Source organism: Mustela lutreola, chromosome 4, assembly GCF_030435805.1.
Source record: "Mustela lutreola isolate mMusLut2 chromosome 4, mMusLut2.pri, whole genome shotgun sequence".
In the NCBI taxonomy this organism is placed as follows: domain Eukaryota; kingdom Metazoa; phylum Chordata; class Mammalia; order Carnivora; family Mustelidae; genus Mustela; species Mustela lutreola.
The window spans coordinates 108,493,265-108,519,879 of record NC_081293.1 but is presented as its reverse complement, the minus strand read 5'-3'; the positions used below and the strand labels follow the sequence as shown (position 1 = coordinate 108,519,879).

The 26,615-nt window shown below is 57.5% G+C and overlaps 1 protein-coding gene across 2 annotated transcripts in view; it reads left to right on the top strand.

Moving 5' to 3' along the window:
* Window positions 1-26,615, top strand: part of ADCY1 (adenylate cyclase 1) — a 93,525-nt gene that overhangs the window by 2,592 nt on the left and 64,318 nt on the right. For both annotated transcript variants that reach the window (XM_059170663.1, XM_059170664.1), the window contains exon 2: window positions 13,877-14,026. In XM_059170663.1, the coding sequence (XP_059026646.1) occupies window positions 13,877-14,026 (150 nt within the window). The remainder of the gene's footprint in view (window positions 1-13,876; window positions 14,027-26,615) is intronic.

The following is a 26,615-nucleotide window of genomic DNA, read 5'->3' as shown; positions in this document are numbered from 1 at the left end:
AGCCTGTGGGAAAAGCCCTTATTCGGTGTCCTGTCACCTCCAAGTTGCTTTGGCTTCCAGAACGTTCCTGTTCAGATCCACACGTTGCTGCTGGTGGTGGCGATGTGGACAGACGGATGGGGTGGGCGCCGACAAACACGGTGAGGGGCCTGTGTGCTGCCCTGGGGCCGGAGTTTGCCATGGTCCGGGAGGCCGGTGGGGAAGGTGGGAGGCTCATGTACCCAGTGGGGCCTCTGCTGCCCGCTGCCCCACACCCTCCAGCTGCCCTGCAGTGCAGCCATGTGCCTAGAGCCCCATGTTCCTCGGGAGCTGGTTTGGGGCAGGACGAGAGGTGGAAGCCCATAAGGACAGGGCAATGGATGAGCGGAGCAGTCTGTGCAGGGCGGTTGCTTTTGCTGGACCTTCTGGGCGGAGTATCTGTGCCGTGGGAGGGAGAGAACTGCTCCTGCTCTGGGCACTGAGGCCGGGGGGTCTCAGGGGGTTCGGGGTGTCTCAGAGCCTCTGCCCCTCCACAAGGAGTCTCTGGGGGGTTCCCACAGCCATCCTGCCCCGCCCTGGTAGGCCACGTGCTTTGGGGACCCTGTGGCACCCAGGCTGGCCCAGGCCGGCAGGCTGAGAGCGCCCAGGAGGTCGGTGACCGCACGGTTGGGATTTAGATGCTGCTCGGCTGCCCTTCCCCGGGAGGTGGCGGGACCTGCTGGCTCACGCCCGGCCCGTGCTGCTGCTGTCAGCCAGGGCACAAGGAGTTTGGGGAGACAGTCTCACCCCCCCCCCCCCCAGCCCAGCGCTCAGGAGGGCGTAAATATTGACCAGGCTGGGACCTTCTTTCCGCCTGTTCCCTCCTGCCCACGGTTGTATGTACATGCAAAGCACAGAAACTCATTCTTATTTAACTGAACAACAAGTCAGAACCGAAGGCATCATGTTGGGGAACCCTTGAAGTCTGCTCAGGGACATTGGGGTGGCAAGCCAGGCTGGACTGGGCTGGAGACCTGGGGTGGGGTAGGGGGTCATGGGGGCGGTGAGGAGGAGGAAAGGGGGAGATGCCACATGTGTGACCCCTGCTCCCCAGTGGTGGCACTGGGGGACTTGAAGAGTATGGCTTGAGGAGGGAGTGACTGTGCTTGGGGACCGGGGACGGAGCTGGGTTGCTGGCAGTGGTAGCAGACAGAATTGTGCATGCCAAGGTCATGGCTTTGGAGTGGTGGAGGGGGGCAGCAGGGTATGCCTGGAGAGGAGCAGTGGGCTCAGGAGACACCAGGAGGCCCTGCCTCTCACAGCTGTGGGTGTGCACATCCGCCTGCTCCAGCTTCCTTCCTTCGGGGTGCCTCCCGCCCCCCCCCCACCATGGCCCCAAATGCCCACTTCTTGGCCAGGGTGGGGCAAAATTGCTGTATCTTCCTGGGCTCATCCGGGGCCACTGCTGTGGTCAGATAACTGCCTGTCAATGGAAGAGGCATATATTTCCAACTCCTCCCTCCCCTCTTCTAAGCCCCAGGCAGGAAAACAGAAAGCACCATCAGGCAAGTGGGTGTTGGCGGGAGTCCCTGTGCCCCTCCAGGTTGTCTGAGCTCTAGGGAGAGCTCGCTGCTGGCAGGTGGAGCGATGTCACCGCCCTCAGAGCCCAGGTACACAGGCGTCCAGGCCGCTCACAGCGCGTGCCCCCAGGTGTGGATTGTCTGCTTCCCGCCTCGGTAGTGCCAACTCCCTGCGCTGGGACTCCTCCTCCTCAGAGTCGCCAACCAGACCTAAGCCCCGCCCCGCCCCGCCTGCCCCGCCCCCTGGCTCCTCTAAGTCGCCCCAGCACTTCCCCCTGGCCCCTTCTCCCTGGCTCTTCCCCCCACAGGCAGAGCCCCTGCTCCCCTTTCTTCCTGGCGGGACCCTTACCCAGCAGGACCCCTCCTTCAGCTGGACTCCGCGCCTGCTGGACCCCCTCTCGGGGGCCTCCTGCCCTTCCTGCCCTCCACCAGGCGGCCAGGCCCTTTACCCAGGCTGGACGCTCTTCCTCGCTGATAACCGCCCCCGTCCTCCCCTATCTTGGCTGGGTCCTGTGGCTTTGTTTGCTCACCTGCTGGTGCATCCACCTGCCTCTGCTGACCCCGTGCTGCTAGGTGGAGGCTGGAAAGGGGAGGGAGACAGGTGGGACCTCCTGAAGGCGAGGAGGGGGTTTCTCTGCCTTGGTTGGCAGTGACTCCAAAGACCGCCTCGGTGGCCTAGTCTGGACCCCCCTTCCCCAGGCCTCTGGTCGCTGGGCAGGGCTCAGCTCTTTCCACCTTGGGCTTCCTGTCTCTCTCCTATTCTCTGAGCAGCAGGTGGTGGTGGGTGTCCCCACCAGGCCTCCAGGTCTGTGTCCAGTGGGCACCCTGCTGGTACGCCCGATTCCCACCCCTGCATCTGTAGTTCCCCTCCTCATAACCTGGTCTGTTTCCCTGGAGAGTCCGGTTAGCCTCCCTCTGAGCAGCTGGCCCTAAACTTGAAGTCTTTGGAATGGGTCAGGCCAGGGCAGAGGAATTGGGCTGATGGGAAATGGGATCTGGACACGGGGACACATCCCGGCTTCAGGCGAGGGCTGGCACCTGCTCGGGGAGTGTCCTGGGGACTGTTGTCTGCTGCCTCCCACGTGCCCCCCAAGACCCATGGACTGTGTGTGTGCTGGAGTCCGGCCCCACTGGTGGACCCGGTGGGGGTGTCTTCTCTGGAGGATGCTGTGATCCACACTTGGGGGCCAGGCCCCAGGCTAGGGGCTGGGCGCCCTATGGAAACGAGACCCCCTGCACTCCAGGAATTTACTGTCTGTGGGGGACACTGGTGGGCACCTGGGACTGCAGTCTGTGCCGGGCCGGGGGGAGTCTGAGTGACCTCCGGAGGTGTGTGAAGGGGATAGGGCAGACGGAGGACTCCGGGTGGCTTCCTGAGGCCGGTGTGCTCCAGCCAAGGTCCTGGACAGAGGAGGGCTGGGGATCAGCCAGGGAGGTGGGTGTGCAAGAAAAGGCAGGTGCGGGGCACATGGAGTGTTTCCTGTTTCTTTGGAAAACGGCGCTGGGCCCTGTAAGCCTTGTCAGCAGATAGGTCTGCTCAGGTTTCTGTTTGGGGGGGCCCTGGGATGCAGTGGGGAGCAGGGGTCCCATGAGTGGGCATGGGTGCTGCTGCCTGGCTCAGACCGGAGCGGTGTCCTTAGGGAGGTGTCTGCTTGCCACGGTCCCTCCTGCTGTGAGAGCTGTCCACCTGCCCTTCCTGGGAGCCGAGGCTTCTTGGGTGATGTCCCTCCTTTTCCTGTGCCCTCTCTGAGGTTGGGAGGGCCAGGGTCAGCTCCCAGGTGGACGGACAATCTGGGCTGTGTTTCTGCAGTCTCCAAGCCCGGAAATGTCCTCATTGAGTCTCCTGACTCTGGTGGGGTGGTGGGCTCGTGTGGAGGGTCGGTGGAGCCCCTGACTGTGGGACCTTGGGTGGGGTACTTGCCCCATGCCCGTGTTTCTTCTGGGGGCTCCGTGGCTTTTTGGGAGCAGGTACCTTTTCAGGCACCGTCCTGTCCCTTGAGCATGGGGCCAGTGCTTGGCTCAAGCCTTTGGTGACCCGCGAGTTTTGTGACTCCCTGAGCCTGTGTTTGGTGTTTGGTCTTGGAGGTTGGAAGAGACGGCTGGGACGTGGGCGGCGGGCATCCTGTCTGGACGAAGACAGACCCTGGGTCTCCTGGCCCACTCAGTAGTGCTGGTCATGGGCGGGCCCTCGTATGGCGCATGTACACACGTGTGCACATGGACAGACACGCGAACTCCCATGTGCACCTACAAACACAGTTGTGCACACAGGCTTCATGCACATGTCCTCACGCCTTCATGCACACGTCCACTTTCACACACAAACACACCCGCTTGCACACCCACAGGCTGTGCTGGTGCACACCAAATGTCAGCCCTGTGTGTTAGCATTACCATGTTCTTGTGTGATGGTGTGTGCGTGGGGCCCTCCTGTCCGTGACCTTGGGTGGCATCGGAGACCACCCAGGAAGTGAGCGAGGCTGCGCTTCCTTGGGTGGGGGGGTTGGGCGAGTGGCCTAGAACATGGGGAGATTGACAGGGCCAGGCCCTCTGGCCAGTCTGGGTCCCTGCCCCGGAGGCTCCCGTCGTGGGACCCCCAGCCCCCCGATGCATGGGGCGGGGTGAGGGCTGGGGCACGCTGTCCCTTATTGCCATGCCTGGGTCTTCCTTGGACCCACTCCTTTTCCCTAGACCCTGGACCCTCTGCTTCTGGGCTGGGGGCGTTAGGATCTGCTTTGACCTTTGGGGTGCTGGGGTCCAGGCTGCCTCTAGACCTCCTGGGAGGAAGGCACCCAGCTGATGAGAGGGGCTTCCTGCTTCCCAGCGCAGTCGGCATGGGGCCTCTGTGTGTGCACACGCGGATATGACCGAGCACATGTGTAATGCCCACCCACCTTGGTGGCCTGTGTATGAGTTCCATGCACGTGTGTGTAGCCTAGTGTGCAGATGCATGTGTTCACACACATGTGAACATGGGCGTGTGTGGTAGTGTTCTGAGGCCTGAGTCCCACGGAGACCCGCAGGGTCTGGATATGTGGGTATGAGGCTGCTTACTCTCCCGCCGCATCCAGGACCCACCTTGCCCCAGCTCAGCTTTGTGGTGGTCTGTGGGCCTAGAGCTTGGGAGCAGGGACAGCAGCAGGGCCGTTGGGAGTCTAGGTGTGTGTGGAGTTAGGGGGCCTCCCCTTGGTGGAGGATGGGGCTGGGAGGGGTAGGAGCCTCACCAGGTAGGAGCAGCCCATGGTGACCATGTGAGCCATGCGGCTGCGACAGGCCCAGGGGGTCCTCACAAACTGCTGAGGAATCCCAGGGAAGTGACCTGGGTGGGGGGACAGGACGCCCACGGAGGGACCCAGGTGTGGGCGGATTGGACGCTGATGTGGGGGACCCAGGTGCGGCAGGACGGGACGCCCACGGGAGGACCCCAGCACTCCTGGCACTCCTTTGCTGCTGGGTGCTGACCTGTCCTCGGGAGGCGCTCCCCGTGTGCAGGCCTCCCGGTGCCTCTGCCCATGCGAATGTGCGCTCTTCGGGGCAGGGGCCTTGTGCCGTGCTGGCATCTGGGTGAGGGAGTCCGCTCTGGAAGGTTCTGCAGCCCTGGCTACGGCGACCCCGCTCCATGGCCTTCTGCGGGGCTCAGTGCGTGCTTCTTCAGGGGTCTTTGCCTGGTTTCCCGTGGGAGGGAAGCATTCCCGTGAACGCTGTGCCTTCGGAAGGTGGAGGGATCTGGAATCCTTGCTCGCAGACCCGAGCCCAGCTGCGAAGCCCGTTCCAGGATCATCCATTTGGCCTGAGGGCTTCAAAACATCTCTGATTCTTGTTGCCACAGATCTCCACTTAACAGACATCAGTGCATTCCCCCCGTGATCTGACGGTGCCCTGGGGGGCCATGGGCGGGGCTCATTTCCAAAGTCCGGTGTGTTCAAGCCTCAGACCTGGGCCATGGAGGGAGAGCCCCTCTGTGGCTAGAGCGAGTGGGCGTCCAAAGGTACAGGAGGACGTCGGAGCGTCCCAGGGCTGTGACCAGGAGGTTGGGGACACAGAGGCCCAGCAGTCCCGTGGTATGGACAGGCCATGCCTGAGCAGGCGGTGAGCTGGGGCTGGGGTGCTGGAAGGCCCTCACACCAGGAGCCGCGCTGGTAAAGCCATCAGGGGTCACAGAGGAGATGCCACTGTGATCTCGCCGTGGCCCCCAGGGAATCTGCCTCTGGGTGTGGCAGCCTCAGCCCAGACGGTCCTCAGCTTCTTCAAGGGGTGGGACCCAGGGCAGGAGCTCACAAGAGCCCATTGGAATCGTTTTTTGTTTTTTTTTTTTCTTACTTTCTTTCTTTCTTTTTTTTTTTTTTTTTAAGATTTTATTTATTTATTTGACAGAGAGAGACAGCGAGAGAGGGAACACAAGCAGGGCAGTGGGAGAGGTTGCTGAGCAGAGAGCCCGATGTGGGGCTCGATCCTGGGACCCTGGGATCACGACCTGAGCTAAAGGCAGAGGCTTTAACTCACTGAGCCACCCAGGTGCCCCTTGTTTTGTTTTTATTATGGAAACTTCCAACACATGCCCCAGTAGAGTAGCAAGGTTAACAGAGCGCTTTCCTGGGGATGGGCGGCAGTGTGGACACTTGTCCGTGTCCTTCCCCCCCTCCTGAGGATGCGAATCTCAGGACACTTTCATTAGTTGGGCCACAGAGACACTCCCAAGCAATGATGTGAGCTTAGAAACACACTCTGAGCGATGTGGGAGAGCTGGCTGGGAGCACAGGGAGGCAGGACCCCATGCCCTTCCGCGCGCAGCGGGGTGAGAGGGACCCCACCAACCAGACGTGCGAGACCTTGTGTGGCAGGGAGCCGTGTGTTGATTTAATAAATGGGACGCTCTGTGTGGGGTGGGGGCTCTGCAGTGTGGGCGGAGCTCCCCCCTTTTTATCCTGGGGACGAGCTGCCCCGAGTGAGGGTGAGTGCACCTGCCTGCCTGCGCTGCCTGCAGGAGAGGCTGTCCCCCGGTGCTGGGCAGTGGTGGATGGCAGCTTGAAACTGGAGTGAGTTCAGGGGAGAGGTTTGAGCGCTAACTAGGCGGGATCTTGGGGCACGGAGGGGAAGGCACCCGTCCCCGCACTCCAAGAGCTCCAGGATGCTGGAGAAGACATGGCTCCTGCGTGAGCTCAGAGAGGCTGGGGTGAGGGGTCGGGGAGGCCTTGTGGGATGCCAGACGATGAAGTGCAGGCCAGTGTTCAGAATTCCTTGTGTGCACCACGTGCTCACGTGACCGGGGCTCCCAGCCGTGCCGGAGAACTTGGCCAGGAGCTGGCATCTGACCCCGGCTCTGGTGCGGGGGTGGTGGGTGAGGGCTCTGGAGGGCAGCTTCGTGTGCTCCTGAGTGATGGCGGAAGCTCTGCTCTGCTGGCCGACCGAGGGGGTGTGAAGGACAGGGTCGGGGGTGCACCTGCCCGGATCGCTGCCCCGCACCCTGAGAGTGATGAAGCAGCACAAGTGCTAGGAGTGCCATGGAAAGATCGTGGGTGCGGGGCACACTGTGGGCTGCTGTGTCCTGCGGTGATTGAAGCTGGGCTTCTGGTGCCATCCCTGAATGCAGGTGCCCGGGAAGCCCCAGCCGGGCTGCTTGGGGCAGGAACCCCAGACACAAGGCAAGGTGGTCTCCTGCTTTCCCACCTCGGCCTTCAGGTGGTGGCCCTTAACCTCTTGGCCGGGTCTAGCTCTGGGGTCATGGCGGGAGTGGAATCATTTCCATGTGCCAGACCCAGTCCTATTCAGTTTTCATCTCTCTTGGGCTCTACTCAGAGCTCATGTCCTCCAACATGGTCATTGTCCACGTGGAAGGGATCTGCCTGCCACGGTGGATGTCGGGAGAGTTCATGGTGGTCGATGACTGGGGCCCCAGGCACACGTCGGCTTTTCCCGTCTCTGCACCGGCTCTCTTGACCATCTGAGGGACCCAGGTGCCCACTGCGGGGTGGGGCTGGGCTGCTCCCCTGGGGGCAGAGGGCTGATGAGCCTGTTTGGCCATGCACACCTGTCTCCAGCAGATCCCATCCTTTCCCCCGCAGTGCCTGTCTCTCTGGCAGTCTGCCCAGGTCCACAAGGCAGGGGTCTACTTTGATTCATTCCTGCCCCTCCTGGCAACACAGGAGGGACCCTGAGCAGCTATCCCTGCTGCACGTGGCCCCTGCAGCCCATGTGCCCCGCTGACGATCCAAGGCTATGCCTCTCAGTCAGCATGCAGTGGAGCTGACGGGAGCAGGACTTCCTGCTGAGGCAGCGGAAGACCACGCTTTCCAGTCCCGTGGTCCCTGTGCTCTGCAGTCAGGTGGGAGGAGGACAAAAGACGCTGAAATGCTGTGGGCTGCTTTTCCTGCCACAAGCAGGCACCCTAGTTGACAGTTTCTAGAGGTTTGTTCATTCACAGTGATGCTGGTTCCCTGACCAGAGTCCGCTTGCCCATGAGCCACAGCCATTACTGCTTCAGACATGTCCTGGGTAGTTCCCAGAGGGGTCAGTGTGATGCCTGCGGAGCAAGTGGGCCTGAACAGCCTGGGGCACACAGAGGCCTGAAGCCCAGCTCATGTTGTGTTTGAGTGGGTGGTTGAATGGGTGTATGTACATATCGATGGATGGATGGATGGGTGCATGGGTGGATGGGGGGTGGGTAGATGGATGCATGGATGGATAGATTGGTGCACGGATGGATGGATAGGTGGATGGATGGATGGATGATAGAATGGATGGATGGATGGATAGATAGATGGATGCATGGACGGATGATAGAATGGATGGATGGATGATGGGTGCATGGATGGATGGATGGATGCATGGATGGATGATAGAATGGATGGATGGATGATGGGTGCATGGATGGATGGGTAGAATGAATGGATGGATGGATAAATAGATGGATGCATGGACAGATGATAGAATGGATGGATGGATGGATGGATGCATGGATGGATGATAGAATGGATGGATGGATGCATGGATGGATGATAGAATGGATGCATGGATAGATGGATGGATGCATGGATGGATGATAGAATGGATGGATGGATGATGGGTGCATGGATGGATGGATGGATGCATGGATGGATGATAGAATGGATGGATGGATGATGGGTGCATGGATGGATGGGTAGAATGAATGGATGGATGGATAAATAGATGGATGCATGGACAGATGATAGAATGGATGGATGGATGGATGGATAGATAGATGGATGCATGGACGGATGATAGAATGGATGGATGGATGAAGGATGCATGGATGGATGATAGAATGGATGGATGGATGCATGGATGGATGATAGAATGGATGCATGGATAGATGGATGGATGCATGGATGGATGATAGAATGGATGGATGGATGATGGGTGCATGGATGGATGGGTAGAATGAATGGATGGATGGATAAATAGATGGATGCATGGACAGATGATAGAATGGATGGATGGATGGATGGATAGATAGATGGATGCATGGACAGATGATAGAATGGATGGATGGATGGATGGATAGATAGATGGATGCATGGACAGATGATAGAATGGATGGATGGATGATGGATGCATGGACGGATGATAGAATGGATGGATGGATGAAGGATTCATGGACGGATGATAGAATGGATGGATGGATGAAGGATGCATGGATGGATGATAGAATGGATGGATGGATGCATGATGGGTGCATGGATAGATGGATGGATGCATGGATGGATGATAGAATGGATGGATGGATGGATGGATGATGGGTGCATGGATGGATGGATGGATAGGTAGGTGGGTGGATGGATGGATGACTTGGATATATGGGTGGTTAGGTGAGTGGTTGGAAGTCTAGATGGATGGTATGGATGGATGGTTGCATGGATGGGACAGATGGATGGATGGAAGGAAGGATGATGTGGATAGGTGGGTGCATGGATAGGTGGATGAGTGGGTGGGTGGGAGGAGGACGGATGGGCGGGTGGGTGGGTGGATGCGTGGGTGTGTGGAGCTCTTCCTGGGGAGTCCTTCACAGCCCATCTAGGAAGGGTGGGAGTGCAGGCAAAATTGAGAGTCTTTTCTGTTGTATAGGCCTGCAGGGGGGCCGAGAGGGAGGGCCTGGGAAGGATAAGGACCTGCCCCCTCCCCCAGTGCTGATTACTGATCCAGGGCAGTAAGATCTGGTCCACACATGCACGTGTCTGCATGCCATGTCCCCATGCCACTGGTGGCTCCCCCCAGGCTCAGCCTGCTCAAGAAGGCATGTCACTTCCCATGTCAGGCTACACCGAGGACTTGCCTCTGTGTGCCTCTGAGGGTCATGGGAAAGCTGGGGTCACTGTCCACCCTTCTGATCCCAGATGTGGGGACTGAAAAATGTCTCGCAGGGTCCCATCCAGATAGCCCGGAGCAGGTAGCAGTGCAGATCTCCCCTTATCAGCATCATGGCTGGGACTGGCCCCTCACTACCCGTGTCCCCTTAGTTATTCATTCAACAAACATCAGGGTGCCAGGTTCACGAGAGGTTCCATCCTAGTCTTAGGGGTCTGTCGGCAGGCCCGACAGGCCAAGACCCTCTCAAGGGGCAGAAAGGGGGCTGGGAAGGTGGTAGGTGAGTGAACCTTCGTGTGTTGGAAGCTGGTAACAGCTGTTGCAAACAACAAAAGGAAGGAGTACAGAGCTGGCTCCCGGGAAGCGCTGTGATACACAAGGGCTCAGAGTCTGCTGCTCTGAGAAGGTCACGTCTGAGCTGAGCCCCTGGAGTCTGGGCATGAACCAGCATGGTGGCAAGAGGGCCCCTGCCCAAGGAGAGGCTCTGAGCAAGGCAGACCAGGCCAGGAGCACATGAGGAGGACAGGAGGGCTAGGGCCCACGGTGCTAGAAGTCAGGTGTGTGGGACAGGTGCATGGAGGCCAGGTGTGTGGGACGGGTACATGGAGGCCAAGTCTGTGGGACAGGTGCATGGAGGCCAGGTGTATGGGGCGGGAACATGGGGGCCAGGTACGTGGGGCTGCAGTGTGTGCACTGGCCTCTTCAGCCTGGGGCTGGCCCCACTTAAGCGCTGGTATGTCTGTGGAGTGGATGCTGGTGGGAGTGGCAAGGACCAGTTCTTGGCCCGAAGTCATGGGGTCATGTGGCTACATGCCATGGACTCCGGAGGTGTTGGTTGGGCCGTGCTTCCCGGGACCTCCTCTCCTCCCACACTCCTTGCCAGAGGAGTGCTGAGCTACCAAGGCAGGAGCTCAGTGCATAAAGGACGAAGAGGGGCCTGGTGTTCCCGGGGGCAGCATCCCAGGGTGTGACCTGGTGTCCTGAGTCAGGTGTGGGGTCGAGAGCAGTGCGGGTCGTAGCCCTCACGTGGCTGGGGAGCAATGAGGAGGGGCTGGGCTTGGCAGCCCTGAGACCCCCAGAGTTAACAGCTGGAACAGGTGGGGGCCCAAGGGGGTCTAGGTTTCCTCAGAGAGGAGGGAGTCTGGCAAGAGACGAGGGGTGTCTTAGGGTGCGGACCTCCAAAGGCCGAGCTTGGGTCCCCCTTGGCCTGTTTTGCCCGTGACAGTCTGTTTGGCTGCCAGTGTGAACCGACACCACGTCCGGGCCACACCTGCCAGCAGGTGACTCTGGGCACGGTTCTCTGTGTTGTTACCCTCATCATGGCCAGTGGTGAAACCTCTCTGTGGCCCATTGGGCGGTGGCTGTGCCTGATCACGGGGGTAGGGGTGAGTGAGGGAGGAAGGGGAGGGCAGATGGGCAGCAGGCACTCAGCGACCAGCCACTGGGCCTCAGTTTCCCTGGGTGGATCATCATGGTGGGAGGAAAGGGAAGAAGTGATACGGGTGAGTGTGTGTAGAGAAGTGACCTGGTCTGCCCTCACTCTCCTGGCCACTTCTCCCTTGACCCCACGGTCTGCCCGGTGGCCTGTGTCCTATCTCTGCCCCACCTCCCTGGAGACACCACATTTCCGCACTCGCACTCCTGGTGGGCTGAGGACTTCGTCTCTGGAAAAGCCGTGTTTGCTGGCCAGGGAGGCAGGGCTGTTGGCCTCTGGCCCCGTGCAGCACTGTCCACGGTGCTGACCCCTCCGCGTGGAGGCTGGGGGCGCCGGGTCGGAGGGCGTCTCAGGAAGGCTGGTGCTGGGTCCCAGAGGGTGTCCTGTGTCTCTCTGGTTCCCTTGCCTTCCAAAGGTTCCTTCGAGGCCGGGCGGGGGCACGCAGAGCCAGACCAATCACGTGTCGACCGGGAAGAGCCATGTGCTCTGTGCAGTGACGCAGGACTGTTTGGATGTTTGGAAAAGTGCCTGTGATGGTGCTTGCGGGCGTCTTAACCACGTGCAGCGTGTGTTTAAATATTGACTCTGCAGAGCTGCCCTCCATCCTTCCATGCGCTCCAGCGTCCTGCCGCCTGCGACAAGCGGCTTCGTGAACAGTGTGCACCGATGACCCATCCGCAGACAGAGCTGATGGCCTGAGGGGACACTGCCCTGGTCACTGGGACACGGCATGGGCCCTGGGATGGCCATGCCAGCCCCCCGCCCCCACCACCCTGGGCCTACTGAGGGGCTAGTACAGGCACCGCAGAAGCAGTTTCCCCCAGCCTGGCACCTGCTTCAGGCGAGGAGTGCTCTCACGAGGGTGGAACAGCGGGTTTAGAGGGACACAGGAGGATGGCTGGGTCACACAGAGATGGTCAGATCATAGGGAGGGGAGCTGGTCACATGGGGGAGATGGGCTCACTGTGGTTATAGGACTCGGGCAACTCCTGGAGCATCACAGGGGCAGCAGTTTTCCAACTGTGCGGTGTGGGCCGGACGCTGTCCTGGTGTTACGTTCCTGCTTCCTTTGAGACATGAGCTCAGCAGGCATACGTGAGCCTGGGGTCCCTGGCGTGCTGGCAGACTCTTCTGTGTTTGGGGGGAGGACAGTTCTGTGTGAGGCCCTGGGGATTTGTGCCCCTGGCTTTCTTTTGTCCTTGTTACCTTTTTGAACAGCTCTGCTGTTTGCAGCCGCGACCCTTTGTGTCCCTCCCAAGGGACATGTCACCGAGGCTGTCACGATCCCCAGTCCTCTGTGCCAGTCTGCCTCCTGAGTCTGTGTCCCCCGCCTGCTCCCGGCTCCAGCCTCTGGCCTCACCAGGTGCTGCAGTTTCTCCATCCACGCGGCCTTGTGGTCTGCTCTCCCTTGTCCTGCTGCTTGTCCCGGGCAGGTCCCTCTGGCCAGAGACCGCTGCCCACCTGTTTCTGTGTTTGTTTTGTCCCACATAATCGTGTGCAAGTCACAGTGCCTGGTGGAGAGCAGCAGGGACACCCGGACCCTGCAGGAAGTGTGTGCGTCCCATCAAATGTCGAAATCCGTGCTCTTCATGGAGACTGAGGGCAGTGGCTTGTGCGATGCTCATACACATGGCAGCCCCTTGGGGAAGTGGGTGTGGAGCCTGGGTCAGTGCCATGGCCTGAGACTGGTGGGACAGACCCCAGAGGACGCTGGGTGGGGATGTGAGGTCTGATCCTCCCTGGGTCTGCCACGACCTGCGGCGTGGCCGTCGTGGGCTTCCGGGTGGTCCGCACTGGCCGAGAGTTAAGGTTGCTGGAAGCCGACATCCTGCTGGGCCGTCTTCCTGGTGCAGCAGGTGTGAGCCTCCGAGTCTGGGTTGTGGTCGGTGTCCCAGGCGGGTCTTGCTCACTGCCCCTTCCTTGACTCTCATCCTTGGAAGGGAGCGGGCATCCGGGGATGTGGGCCGAGCAGGGGGCTCCGGACGCTGGGTTCCCTGGACGGTCACTTATCCCGACGGCTCCCTTCATGCTCCCGTGTGATGTGGTCCTTTCTTTCGCTTCCGATCTGCTTCCCTACACTTCCCCACTTGCGAGCATCGGATCTCTCCTGGCGTCATGTTTTCTCTGATGCTGTCCTGGGGCGGCTGTCACGTGCAGCCCAGCCCAGCGGCCTGAGCTCAGGCAGACGTCTGTCCCTCGCAGGCCTGGAGGCTGGACATGTGGAATCCCAGAGTGTCCTCTCTGGGTCCTCCCAGGCTCGTTCCTGCGTACACGGCTGTGTTGTGGTCCCTTCATGTTAGGAGGACACCAGTCACACGGGCCTCCCCAGTGACCTTGTTTTAACATAATGACCCCTTGGAAGACCTTATGTCCAAATGCAGCCACACTCTGGGGTGCTGGGGGGACGCTCCTCATGTGCTGTTCTGCTCTGGGACCGCAGTAAGCGGCCGTGCACGGTGGGTCCCGCCGGCACACCCGCCACCCTAGGCCGCACGGTCGTCACACGGGAGGCTCGGCGGAGGGTGTGGGAGCCACTGCCTAGCTAGCGCCCCACGTGCATGGTGCTCTTGTTCTCTTCCAGCTTGGTGCCAACGCCCTGCTCTTCCTCAGCGTGAACATGTACGGGGTATTTGTGCGAGTCCTGGCCGAACGCTCCCAAAGGAAAGCCTTCCTGCAGGCCCGGAACTGCATCGAGGACCGGCTCAGGCTGGAGGACGAGAACGAGAAGCAGGTCAGTGCGGTGGGGCTGCGGGCTGCAGGGACGCTGGGCATGGGGAGCGTGGGGAGGGGCGGAGGGATGGGGGAGGGAGCGGGGGGGGCATGGGGTGGGGGGAGGTGCATGGGGGGTAAGCAGGGAGTAGGGAGCACGGGTCAGGGAGGAGGGGAGTGGGGAGCACGGGGTGGGAAGCACAGGGTGGGGAGAGGGGCACGGGCTGGGGAGCATGAACCTGGGGGCACGGGGCTGGGTGGGGGGCGTGGAGGGTAGTGCGGGCCTGGGGTGCAGGGCAGGGAGGGGGTAGTGCGGGCCTGGGGTGCAGGGCAGGGAGGGGGTTGTGCGGGCCTGGGGTGCAGGGCAGGGAGGGAGTAGTGTGGGCCTGGGGTGCAAGGCAGGGAGGGGGTAGTGCGGGCTTGGAGTGCGGGGCAGGGAGCACAACGTGGGAGCACAGAACACAGGGTGAGGATGGTTGGGGCTTTGGACCCAGGCTGGCTCCCTCGGCGAGTCTGAGGAGACCGGGCAGCTGCAGTGGGGGCCCCTAGATGTGGAGATGGAGGGTCTGCCATCCTGTGAGGCCCCCCCCAGCCTCAGTTTCCCCATGGGTGAGACAAATGTGCTCAGGTGACGCTGTAGGACTAGGAGGTCAGGGAGCACCGCAGAGCTCGCTGTGGGGGTTGTTGCTCCAGGGCGGGAAGAGCTGTTTGAGAGTAGGGGCTTGGGGGGTGTTCTGCTTGTGGGGGCGGGTGTTAGGGTGGGATTCTGGTGGAATCAGCTTCTGCAGAGCTGGGAGGTGGGGATGATGAGGCAGGTCCTGGCTGGCCCTGGCGCAGGTGTGCCGAGCCCTGACCTGCTGGCCACAGTGACCCACTGGGAGGCAAAGCCTGCAGTGATCCTGAGGGTATCTCTGTGCTTGTGGTCGTCGTGGCAACCCTGCAGCAGCAGCTGGGCCGTTAAGCTGGGGCACACCTGCCCGGCTCCTACCATAGCCTTGCTGGGGCAGCAGGACCACCCCCAGTCGAAAGGATGAGTGGGACCACCCCCCACCACCCAGAGCCACTGTCAGCCGTGTGTCCCCGGACTTGTCCATGTCAGCAGTGTCTCCTGGTCCGCTGCTGTCCTGGGCCCCAAGGATGGTCTGGGAGCTCCAGTCAAGGCCTGTGACTGGGGGAGGGGGTTTCCCGGTTCTGCTTTATCGGAGTGTCGGTGGCCGAGCCTTGTGTCCGTGGGGGTGGCAGATGGGCTTGCTGGGTATGCACAAGCCCGCTGGGCTGCAGGTGCCGGGTGTGGAGTATGGGCTGCATGTTTAAACGCACACACGTGTGTTTATTTATAGACACCGTAACAATACCTAGTGTTGACAGCGAGGGTGTGTGATGGTGAGAAGCACACGGTGTGTGTGTGTTTCGGAGCATGTGTGTATCAGTGGATGGACTTGACTGTGGGAGTTACATATTTGTGTGTACGTGTATGTGCACACGTGTGATGTTCATGCGTGTGCTTGTGTTGCACACATGCGGATCTGTGTGCATTTGCATGTGCCTGTACGTGTGTGTGTGTGGCATGCTGCAGATATATGTGTCTGTGTGTTTGGATCCACACGTGTGGGTTTGCATTCGTGTAGACTCTGGTTGCCGAGGTGTCTGTACACGTGTGTGTGTGCACGTGTGTGGACATGGGATCTGTGTGTGTGCGTGTGTGGGTGTGCATATGTGTGCACATGTGTGTAAATATGTGCAAGGCATATACACATGTATATTATGTGATATAAGTGTGCACGTGTGTACATGCACATGTGCAGGTGTGTGTGGACGTGTGTGCATATAAACGAGGACATGTGCGTGTGTGGGTGTGTGCACATAACTGTGCATAAGAGTGGAAGTGTGCATGCACGTGTGTTGCTGTGTGTCTAAGCATGTGCGTGTGCATGCACGCACACACGTGTGTGTGGTTGTGAGTCCTCGGGGGCTGTGCCCCGAGCATTTCTGCTGCCGACGTTACTCCCACCGACAGAGAGACTCTTTACCAGTTCTGAGACGCTCGATTGTGGTGGTGTCATCCCCCCTTCAGCGCCTCCCCGACGTCCTGGAAGAAGCCCCATTTGGGGCCACCCCCGTGTGTTTCTGAATCTCCCTTTGCTGTCCCTCCTGGCTTCTGTCTCCTATGCGCTTCCTTTCTAGTGTCTTTCCTTGCTGGGTGTGTGTCTGTTTTCAACTCTTCTCTTACGTGGGCTGCCTGTCCCCCTGACTGCGTAAGGTTATGACCCTAAGGCATCTCCTGGGGCTGCGTGCGCCTCCGAACTTGGGCTTGGCCACGTCTGATGCCCCGGCGATGGCTGCAGTGTGGACCATACCTGTGTGCACGGACTCCCAGCCTCTGCCCAGCACGCGCCCCAGCCCCGGGAGTCAGAGGTCACACGTGCTCCTGCCGTCATGGGGTGGCAGTGTGGGCCCAGCACACGTGCTCTGTGTGTGCTGTTGTACGTGGGCTCCGAGCAGCTCCGCCCAGCAGAGCCCCTGGTCGTGCCGGGGCTCTGGGCTGCGGTTCTTACGCAGGAAGTCTGCTCCACGGTGAGCGTCCACCAGTCCCGCCAGCCCGGGCAGTGCTCCGTGTCCTCCAGGTTTGGTCTTTGAGCATCTTTTCCCACGTCGTCGTCACGCTGGCATCTGGATAATGATATTTTCGGCCTTTTCCACTGATGGACCCACCGGTGCTTCAGCTGTAGCTCGAGGCGGCTGCTCCGTCTTCCGCGTGTGCGTGCGTGTGACTGTGCTCTTGGCAGCGACATTTAGCCCCACGTGTTAGAAACGTTATCCGCACGAGCATCGTGGCTCATGGAGGCTGGGCATACCCTCGGTTATGTTGCTGAGGGAGCAAATAGGATGTCGCTTCTTCCCCTGGGTCTGGGGGGTATTTTCCAAATCACGCCTGCTCTGTTTTATCTCTGCATTACCCCCAATGGTGCCTGCCAGTCCGGGGGTGGGGAGCGGATGCAGGCCCCATGGTCGGGTTCTGGGGTGTGGACTGGTGATGCCCGCCCCACACTGCTAAGACCGTGCCTCCCGGCCCCTGGGTCACGCAGACGGCTGCTTGTCCATGTGCTTTTGTGCTTCTCCGTGGCGAGTGCGTTTGCATCCCTCCTGGTCCGTGCTCTCGCTGTCCCTGTGGCTGCGAACGAGCTGCTCACTGTGGAGAGGCTGGGCTTCTTCAGGAGGGATCCCCGTGTCCCCAGCTTTGTTTCTGTGGCCTCGCTTTGCTGTGTGTAAAAATGCACTTGTTCCTAGTTCCAGACCTATCTGTTATTTCTCTTGGTGATTTCATTGGGTGTTTTGGGAACAGGAGGGTGAGTGCTGACGGGTCCCTTCCGTGTGTCCCTGGCCATCTCAAGACTAGGTGAGTCAGGACCGTGACCTGCATGCCTTAACTGTTGGAGCCTGGGGCTTGGGTCTGTCACACGGTGGTGGCTCCCTGGGTAGCTCCGTCCCCTCTCCTCAGGGTCGCTCCCTGCTCCTGGCTGGCCCGGCTGATTTCAGCTCCCAAAGCCCAGTCTCTGGGATGGCTCAGACAGGCTTGGCCCCTCTTGGGGGCTTCAGGTACCTGCAGGCACCTGGTGCCTCACTCCACCTGGGGACGGCCCAGCAAGCAGGCCAGGGCAGCAGGAGGTGACCGTGGCGGCTGTGGGCTACAGGTGAGGGACATGCAACCGTACAGCCTGCTCAGAGTCAGTGCATGTTTTCACATTGTGACTCAATTAGCGAAGAACCCAATTTCATAGCCGCTTTTAGGGCCTTTTCTAGACCCTGGGCCGGAAAGCGGCACACTGGTGATGTGTGAGGGGATATTAGCTGATGCACCCAGATTCCAGGAGGGGTTGCTGGGGCTACACCCCAATTCTGAGGAAGGGTTCAGAGGATATGCTCCAGTTCTGGGGGAGGAGTCCTGAGGGGACGTACCTGATTCTGGGACAGGGTCCTGGGGGCAGGCTTTGGTTCTGGGAGGGGGTGCCGGCTGGGATGTCCCGCTCTGGAATGACCACTGTGTGGGGGCAGTTGAGCCCACTGGCTTCTGCAGGCGGCAGCAGATGCTGGGGCGGGGGGCGTCTAGGAACGGGGTTTTGGGTGACATGAGCCGGGAGTGTGCATGGTGCATGGTGGTCACGGGGGGCCTTCACGTGTGGCCTCAGCTGTGAGGACCCGGGAGACAAGGGAAGGGGCAGGGAGGTGTGTGCACATGGCCGCGTGCGGGATCTCCGATGGGTCCTCGCAGGAAGGAAGAGGGTTCAGGCCGAGGTGAGGACATGGAGCAGGGGCGGGCGCTATGAGTGTGCACTGAGCAAGGCCGGGGCGGCTTCCCGGAGCAGGACACGCAGCGCGTCAGAGCGCGACCAGGTGCTCCCTCCTCCCCAGGGCTGTGTCTGCAGGACTGACCTGGCTTGGGTGACCACGGGCTTGCAGGAGGGGAGGGAGGGGAGAGCAGGGCCTGCGCTGAGGTGCAAAGCCCGGGCGTTAGAACCCGTCTGTCCCAGCGGCGGGTCTGGACACCGTGGGACGCACGGCTCTGCTCCGGAATCAGGCTGGACGGCTCTCGTCTATGATTTGCAGATCTGATGCCAACACGTTCTCCACGTCGGTCTGTTCTGCTTTGGGGCAGGTAGGGTGTTTGGTGCCCCCTGGGAGGAGCTGCTAGTCGCTCCCCTTCCCCCACATTGTCATTTAGAACTAACAGCCTTGTGTCTGGGAGACAGATCTTGAGGACAGTACAGCTGGTTTGCTTGCAGGATTTGAGTGAGTGTTCCTGCCTTGCCGGCAGAGCCGCAGGGTCTGGGCGAGGGTGGGCAGGGTTGTCTGCTGCACCGGACGCCTACTCTACTTCTAGAAGTGTCTCTGCCGTACATTGAGAAGCTCCCTGAGTTGCCATTGACCCCAAGGCTGACTTCTCTGGGAGGGACTTGGCGTGTGGAGACCATCCCTCCCACAAATCAGTGTGGACACGGGCCGCTATGGCCCCTGCATGGGGTTGTGGCCGAGCACGGGGGTGGGGGGGTGTGATCCAGAATGTTCTTGCCGCCCGAGTTCACACCCCGATGCTTCTGTGCTGTGGTCTGGTCTGTAAGGAGTTTCTTCCATTTGCCAACCTGGGGCTGGCTCAGAGTTTCTGACTCTGGAGTGACAGAGTAGCCGTGGCAGCGCGGGCACAGCAGAGGCCCAGTGTCCCCAGACAAGCCACGTCCCCCGTTCCCAGCCCCGATGTCCTGAACCATGCTAGGCTCGGCTTATGGATGCCCAAGGTCACACCCTCCCAGAGGACCTGCAGGGTCTTTTCACAGGGGTCTTTCACTTTCAGAACAAAAATGTCCAACATTGCATCTTTGAAACAGAAAAGCCTTAGAGCAACCAATTGGGAAGAAAGAACAGGTACCCAGAGGTCTCGGGGATGGGCAACGTGGCTGCAGACAGAGCCGGGCTAAAAACCGATACGAGGGAAACACTCAGGAGGCGTCGGCACCAGAATATTTGAGAACTTAGACGAGAGGCGCCAATTCCCACAAGGCGTCCACTCCTGAAACTGATCCGAGGAGCAGACGAAGGGTTTGGGAAGCCCATGACCTCCGACTTGGTGCTCACGGTCACCTCTGGGTCGGGGGTTCCCCCGCGAGCCATGTGGGCATCCAGGGAGGACGCCCTCCCCGCCCCCATTGTCCTGGGGACGTGTGTGCAGGGTAATCCTCCAGAGTCGCCAACAAGCACACACGGGCAGTGGCCCCTGCTCCCAGGGCGCTGCCTCCTGGTGCTGAGCGGAGAGCGGGTTTTGTCTGGACTTCTTGGCACACTGAGATGCCGTGTATGGAGCTCTGTGGGGGCTGCAATGACCATGTTGTTGTCCCCACAGTTGCCCGGACTCCACGGAAGCAGAGCTGAGGCCACAGCGCCCAGCCCTACGCCCCCGCAGCACCCCGGGCTCAGGCCGGCACCGGCCCTTCTGACTTGTGCCGTGGGGCACAGCCGGCACGGGATGCCCTCCATCCCTCCTCCCGCACGGAGCCAGCTCTGGAGAGCAGGGCCTGCCCAGCGTCCCTTCGACCATGCATGCGGGGTGCTTGCAGTGGGTGGTCCCTCGGGAACAGGGGGTCCTCTCACCTTCCCCTGGGACACTTCATTTCTGCCTGCACACGAGGCAGGTGCCTCCCGCTGGGTTCTAAAAGCCCCTCACGTGGTCTTTTCTCAGGGCTCGGGCACAGAGACCCATGTTGCTTTCTCTTCCTCTCAGGACGCTAGTCTTGTCAGACTAGGATCCCACCCTTTGGCCTCTTTAAACCTTAGTTGCCTCCTGAAAGCCCCTTCTGCAAATCACGTTGGGGATTAGGACTTCAACCCAGGACTGCTGAAGGGACACCCTTCAGTCCATGGCACCTGCAGAAGCCACGTGCATGGTGGGAAGGTGAGGAGAGGCTGGCCTTACGTCCTGGCTGGGTCATGGTCAAGAGGCCCCCTGGTGCCCGGGGCTGAGTGGGCCCCCGGCCTCGGGGTTCCCTACGTGGCCTCTTTCCTGGGTGCCACGGGAAATAGAACTGAGCAGTTGGAGGTGGAGAAGCAGGCCTGGGCCGATGGAGGAGGCCTCCACATCTGGGCTTGTGGGGTCATAAGTTCAAGAGCTGAAGCAGTTACGGGATTCCCCTGTGGGCTGTCATCCACAGCTCCACACATCTGAATGCATGGCCCATGGCAGGCTCTGGAGACACTGGGCTGCTGGGAGGCTGATGCCAGCCTTCACTTGGCAAGACTTGATGTAGCTGTGCGTGGGACACAGGTCCTGCCAGTCTCCACAGGGTGAGCCATGGGGAGGATGTGGGGGCATCCATGGGATGTATAGTGTGGAGAAGGAGCAGGGCATCATTTGGCTGGGGGCACTGAAGGATGTGTAGGAGTTTTCCAGGTAGAGGCTGGGAAATGGGTGTTCAGGCAGCCAGATTGGGGGGGTCACCAATGTTGTATATGACATAGGGCAGCAGGTGGTGGCTGCAGCTCTGTGTTCCTTTGGCTTGGAGGGGGTCATGATGGGGCTAGAATGGCTGCCCTGTTGAGACCGCTTGGTGGTCTCAGCATGTTCCTGGCCCCGCACTGGGGTCTAACCTTGAGCTCCGAGGCTGTCACAGCTGGAGAGCATGGGGATGGGGTGAGACGCCTCTGAAGGTCACCCCAGACCTCCCCTGACACTCCCCCCGCCCCTCCCGCCCCCAGCCAGGACGCCTGTCTGACAAGACCCCGACACGAGCTCAGCCTCACGTCCCGGGCACAGGGGCTTCCCCTCCCTGGGCCCTCCTGTTCTTCAGACACCGACCAGTCGTGATTCCAGAACACTGTCTGGCCGTTTACAAAGCCCATTCCCGGTTTGTCATTGTAACAAAGAAAATGGGCGTGTTTGATCGCCCCCTGTGTGAGGACCCGTGTCGGGGATCTGGGATGGGTTTTCCAGGGGGCCTGTCAATTCCTGGAGCCCTCAAGAACTGCAGTTGCTACTTATTTTTTAAATTAAGAAGAAATAAGCCTTATTGATCTATAGTTTACACACTGTCAAATTCAGTTTAAAGGCCAAAACTACTGCCTGAGTTTCTCATATTTATGGTCATCCTCACAATGATCTAACTGTGGAATGTTTTCGTCGTCTGGGAAGAGACTCGTGCCATGTGGCAGTGACTCCCCGCTGCCCTCCCAGACTGGGCCACACCCTGGTCGTGCTGTGTCTCCGTGGACTTTCTCGTTCTGGGCTCTCTGTAGGAACAGGGTCATGTGGTGCGTGTGTGGCCTCTGGCCTGTGGCTTCCCTCCCTGAGCACGGGGTCTGGGGACGTGTCCACATTGCAGCCTGTGAGCCAGAGCTGCGTGGACGTCCGGTCGTCCCTACTCGGTGCCTGTCACCGGCAGGGCTCCCGAGAACACGCCCGTGTGAGTGTCGGGTGACAGCAGTTTTCGTTTCCCTCCGGTGGATGGCCCAGAGTGGAGTCGCGGGCCACCTGGGGACTGGCGAGCGTTTCGCACGTGGCTTTACCGTTTCCGTTCCCACCAGCAAGGTGTGAGGGTTTTCTCCACACTCGGATTCGTCGTTTTCCCTCGATGGAGCCTTCTAGTTGGCGCTCATTACAGGTGCATGTGGGGCTGTGAGCCTCAACACAGAGGCATCCCTTGTCCCCTCCATCTCGCTTCCCCAGCAGCAGGGGACGGAGCAGGGGCAGCCAAGACACAGAGCATGCCCGTGCCGTGTGGACCCCCATGCCTCCTCCCCGCTGCCAGCTTGGAGCTGTTGTCCGTGTCTGTAAACGTGTTGTCTCAGAAGTGGACCCGCGTGGAGTCCTGCTGCATGCAGACTCTCAGGGTTAGCGTCTTCCACAGTCTGCCGAGGGTCGGTCAGGTTCTTGCTGTCCGCAGTTCACCCCCTTTGCTTGCCAGCCATGTTCCGTGGCGTGGATGGCCCTCCGTTGGCCTGACTGCTCACCTGCTGGAGGACATCTTGGAGGTTTCCAGTTTGTGGCGATCGTGAGCAAAGTTGCTGTGAACCTTCCCACAGTTTTTTGTGTGAATTCAAGTCTTCAGTGCTCCGGTGTGAACGTCTGGGAGTACAGTTGCTGGGCCGTGTGGTGGTCGCGTGTTCAGTTCACTGAGAAATTGTGAAGCTGTTTTCCAAAACGTTTGGATGAGACTTCACTCCCAACACCAAAGCACGAGGGATCCCGTTTCTCTGCACCCCCGCCAGTGGAGGCTGGTGTCACCAGTGGCTGTTGTAACACTTCTGATAGGTGTGCACCGAAGCATCAGAGCGACTTGAATTTGCATTTCCCTGGTGGCCGTGGCACTGAACATCTTTTCATGGGGTTATTTACTGTCTCTGTGTCTTCTTTGGAGAAATGTCTTTTGATGTCCTTTGCCCATTTTCTAACTGGATCAATCGATGTATCATCTGTCTGTCTGTCTATGACCTACCTATTTGTCTACCTATTATCTATCTGTCTATCATATCTATCATCTGTCTTTCTACAATCATTATCATGTAGCACTCATTATGGAGCAGAGAGGGTTCTTTATGTATTATAGATTCTAGTTCTTTGGCCTGTATGTGGTTTGCAAACGTTTCCTCCGGGTCAGTAGCTTGTGTTTTCATCCTCTTAACGAGGTCTTTTGCAGAGCAAATGGTTTTGATTTTGATGAAGTTGGAATTGTCAGTTTGCCCTCTTATTAATCCTGCTTTTGGTGTCAAGTCTAAAACTCTGTGGCTCTAGATCCCAAAGATTTCTCTTACGAGTTTTCTAAAAGTTTTATAGTTTATGTTGAAATATATACTCTGAGTTAATGTTTGCATCATGTGTGAAGTTTACATCCAGGCTCTTTTTTTTTTTTGTCTGTGGGTGTCCAGGTGCTCCAATGCCATCTGTTGAAAACGCTGTATGTCCTCCATTGCCAGTTTTATTGAGATATGATGGACATAAAACATCATCGAGGTTTAAAGCATGCTGCATGATGATTTGGTATATGTATGTGTTGGGAGGTGATCACCACAATAAACTGAGCTAGCCTCCTTCAGCTCACATAGTTATACCCCGCCCCCCTGATGGGACCATTTAAGATCGACTCTTCCAGGTTTTCAGTATGGTTAGCTACAATCACATGCTGTACATCACATCTCCATAACTGACTTATTTTATAATTGGAAGTTCAGACCTTTTGATCCCCACCACGTCCATTTTCCCTCCCACCCTCTGAATCTCCGGGAACCACCAATCTCTTCTTTGTATCTGTGAGTTCAGTTTTTAAAGATTCTGCATATAAGGGAGACTCTACTGTATTTGTCTTTCTTTGTCTTACTCCGTTTTGTGTAATACTCCATAGGTCCATCTATGTTGTCACAAATGACAGAATTGCCTTCTTTTTTACAACTGAATACTAGTCCATTGTAGGTATGTCCCGTACTTGTTTTCATCCAACCAGGGACACTTAGGTTGTTTCCACGTCTGGGCTGTTGCAGGTAATGCTGGGTTGTATCATAGTTCTGTCTGCCTCCACTGAATTGCTTTTGTACCTTTGTCAAAAATCCATCAGGTGCCTTTGTGTGAGTCTTTCCAAGGCCTGTGCTCTGTCCCATTGCCCTGTGTGTTTCTCCTTCCACACAGTCTTGGTAATTTTGGCAATATAATTTCAAAATCAGGTAGAGTGATTCCTCCCACTTTGTTGTTCTGTTTCAAAATGATTTCAGCTATTATTGTTTCTTTGCTTTTCTGTATAAGTTTTAGAATAAATATGGCTTTTGTCTACTAAAATCTTTGCAGGGATTTTGATAGGACTTGTGATAAGCCTGTCTATCAATTTGGGAAATATTGACATCTTTACCATGTTGAGTCTCCCAGTCCATGGACATAGTATGTCTCCCCATTTATTTGGATCTTCTTCAGGTTCTTTAACCATTGTTTTGTAGTTCTCCGCATGCAAGTTCTATACGTGTTTTGATATATTTACCCCTATCAATTCCATTTTTTGAGTAATTGCCAATGATAAATTGTATTTTTGGTATCAGTGTCCATGTGGTCATTCTTAGTGTATAGAAATATAGCTGATTTTTGTATGTTGATCTTGTATCCTGCAACCTTCTGAGCTTTTGTTTCTGTTTTTGTTTTTCGATATTGTTTTGTTTTGGCATGGTTGTGCAGAGTCCTTCATATTTCTTACATGGATCGTCATATTATCTGCAAATATTTAGAGTATTATTTCTTTCTTTCCAGTATGTGTGCCTTTCATTTCCTTTTTTTACCTTATTTCACTGGCTGTACTTTCCAATGCTTTATGTTGAATAAAGGTGGGAAAAGCAGACATCCTTGGCTTACTCCTGGTTTCAAAAAAAAAAAAAAAAGTTTAGTGTTTCAACATTAAGTGTGATATAATTTGTAGGCTTTTTTCTGGGTGCTCTTTATTAAGATGAAGAAGTTACCCCCTCTTTCTATTTTTCTGAGGATTTCATTAGGAATTGATGTTAAATTTTGTCAAGTTCTTTTTCTGAATCAATTGTTGTGTGATTAAAAAAACCTTTTTATTTAAATATATGTTATACTTGCAGTGTAACTACAATGTGCAACAATGTTACATTAGTTTCAGGTGTAGAACATAGTGACTTGACAAGTTTCTAGTTATGCTAGCTATGCTCACAAGTGTAGATATGTGTTTTTTATTCTCTATCCTCTTGATATGGTGTAACATTGATTGATATTTCTATATTGAACTCGCATTGTATCCCCTGATTAAACCCGGGTCAGGTGTTATTATGTATTGCTGATACACTAATATTGTGTTAAGGGTGTTTTCATCCGTATTCTTCAGGGATATTAGTCTGTAGTTTTCTTTTTATTTTGATCCAATTTTAGTGTTAGATAATATTAACTTTATATAATGAATTGGGTTGTGTTCTCTTGGCGTAATGTATCATATTCAGTAAAACCATCTGGATCTACAGATTTTTTAAATTAAGAATTCAGTTTACTTAATAGATTACAGAGCTATTAAAATATTTTGTTTATAGTATTTCTTTCTTCTTTTTTTTTTCTCTCTCACCTTGACCGCTTTTGATGTTTTTTGTAGTTTTAGAGGAAAACAAAGTGCACCCTGACCTCCCTCTCAGAGAGAAGCCTCAGTCTGGCTGCAGAGCCCAAATAAGATCCCCCTTGGCCGCTGGCAGAGCAGGTTCCGAGTCACAGTCCCTGGGGATGCAGGATCTTTTGCTTGTACCCAAAGCCATGGCAGTGGTGGCTGTCTGGGCAGCTCCAGACCACCAGAGAGGTTCCAAGCAGCAATCGCACACTGAGATTTTTCTGCCGTCCTGGGCTGGGAGTGCCTGGTCTTTCTGGGTCTAAGAGCGCCCTGCTTGTGCGCACCTCTTTCAGGGGAGGCTGTGGGTCGTGCACGGGTCTCAGGCTCTGAGAACGGGGCGCAGGTCCGAAAGCACCAGGCTGCACGCACCTCTCTTGGGGGAGAGTTTGGTGCACGTGTCTTAGGCTCTGAAACAATGGCGTGTATCAAAGGGCGCCAGCTGGGCCTTTGTACCTCTCTCAGGGGAGGATGAGGGATGCGTGCATCTCAGGCTCTATAGCAGGGCTCGGGCGTTCTGCCATCTGGCATGGCTCCCATCCCCTCACAGGATCCGGACCCCACGCGTTCTTGGGCGTGCTGGTGGCTTAGGGACCAAGACCTGGTTTCTCTGCTGCACTCTCTCTGGCTCAGCGCCAGGGGAGGCTGTCCTGGGACCAGGGACTTATGCCCCTGTCCCTAGCCGCCCCGATTCCCACAGTCATCCCACCACCACGATCCTTTGCTCTTTTGGAGTGCTTTCAACCAGTCTCCAAGTTAATGCTGGTCCCCAGATGCAGGGCACTCTCCCTCTCGGTGACTTTTCCAACCAGTCGCCTCTGGTGGCTCCCTCCCCCTTTTGTTTAACTTCCAGTATCAGTCTGATGTTCCCACTCCGCTTTACCTGCCCACTGGCGTCTTCTGCCGCTGTAGAGATCCAAACGTGTATAATTCTGATCTCAGGCTGATTTCATGGGTGATCGGAGTTCTTTGGTAGGTAATCAGCTC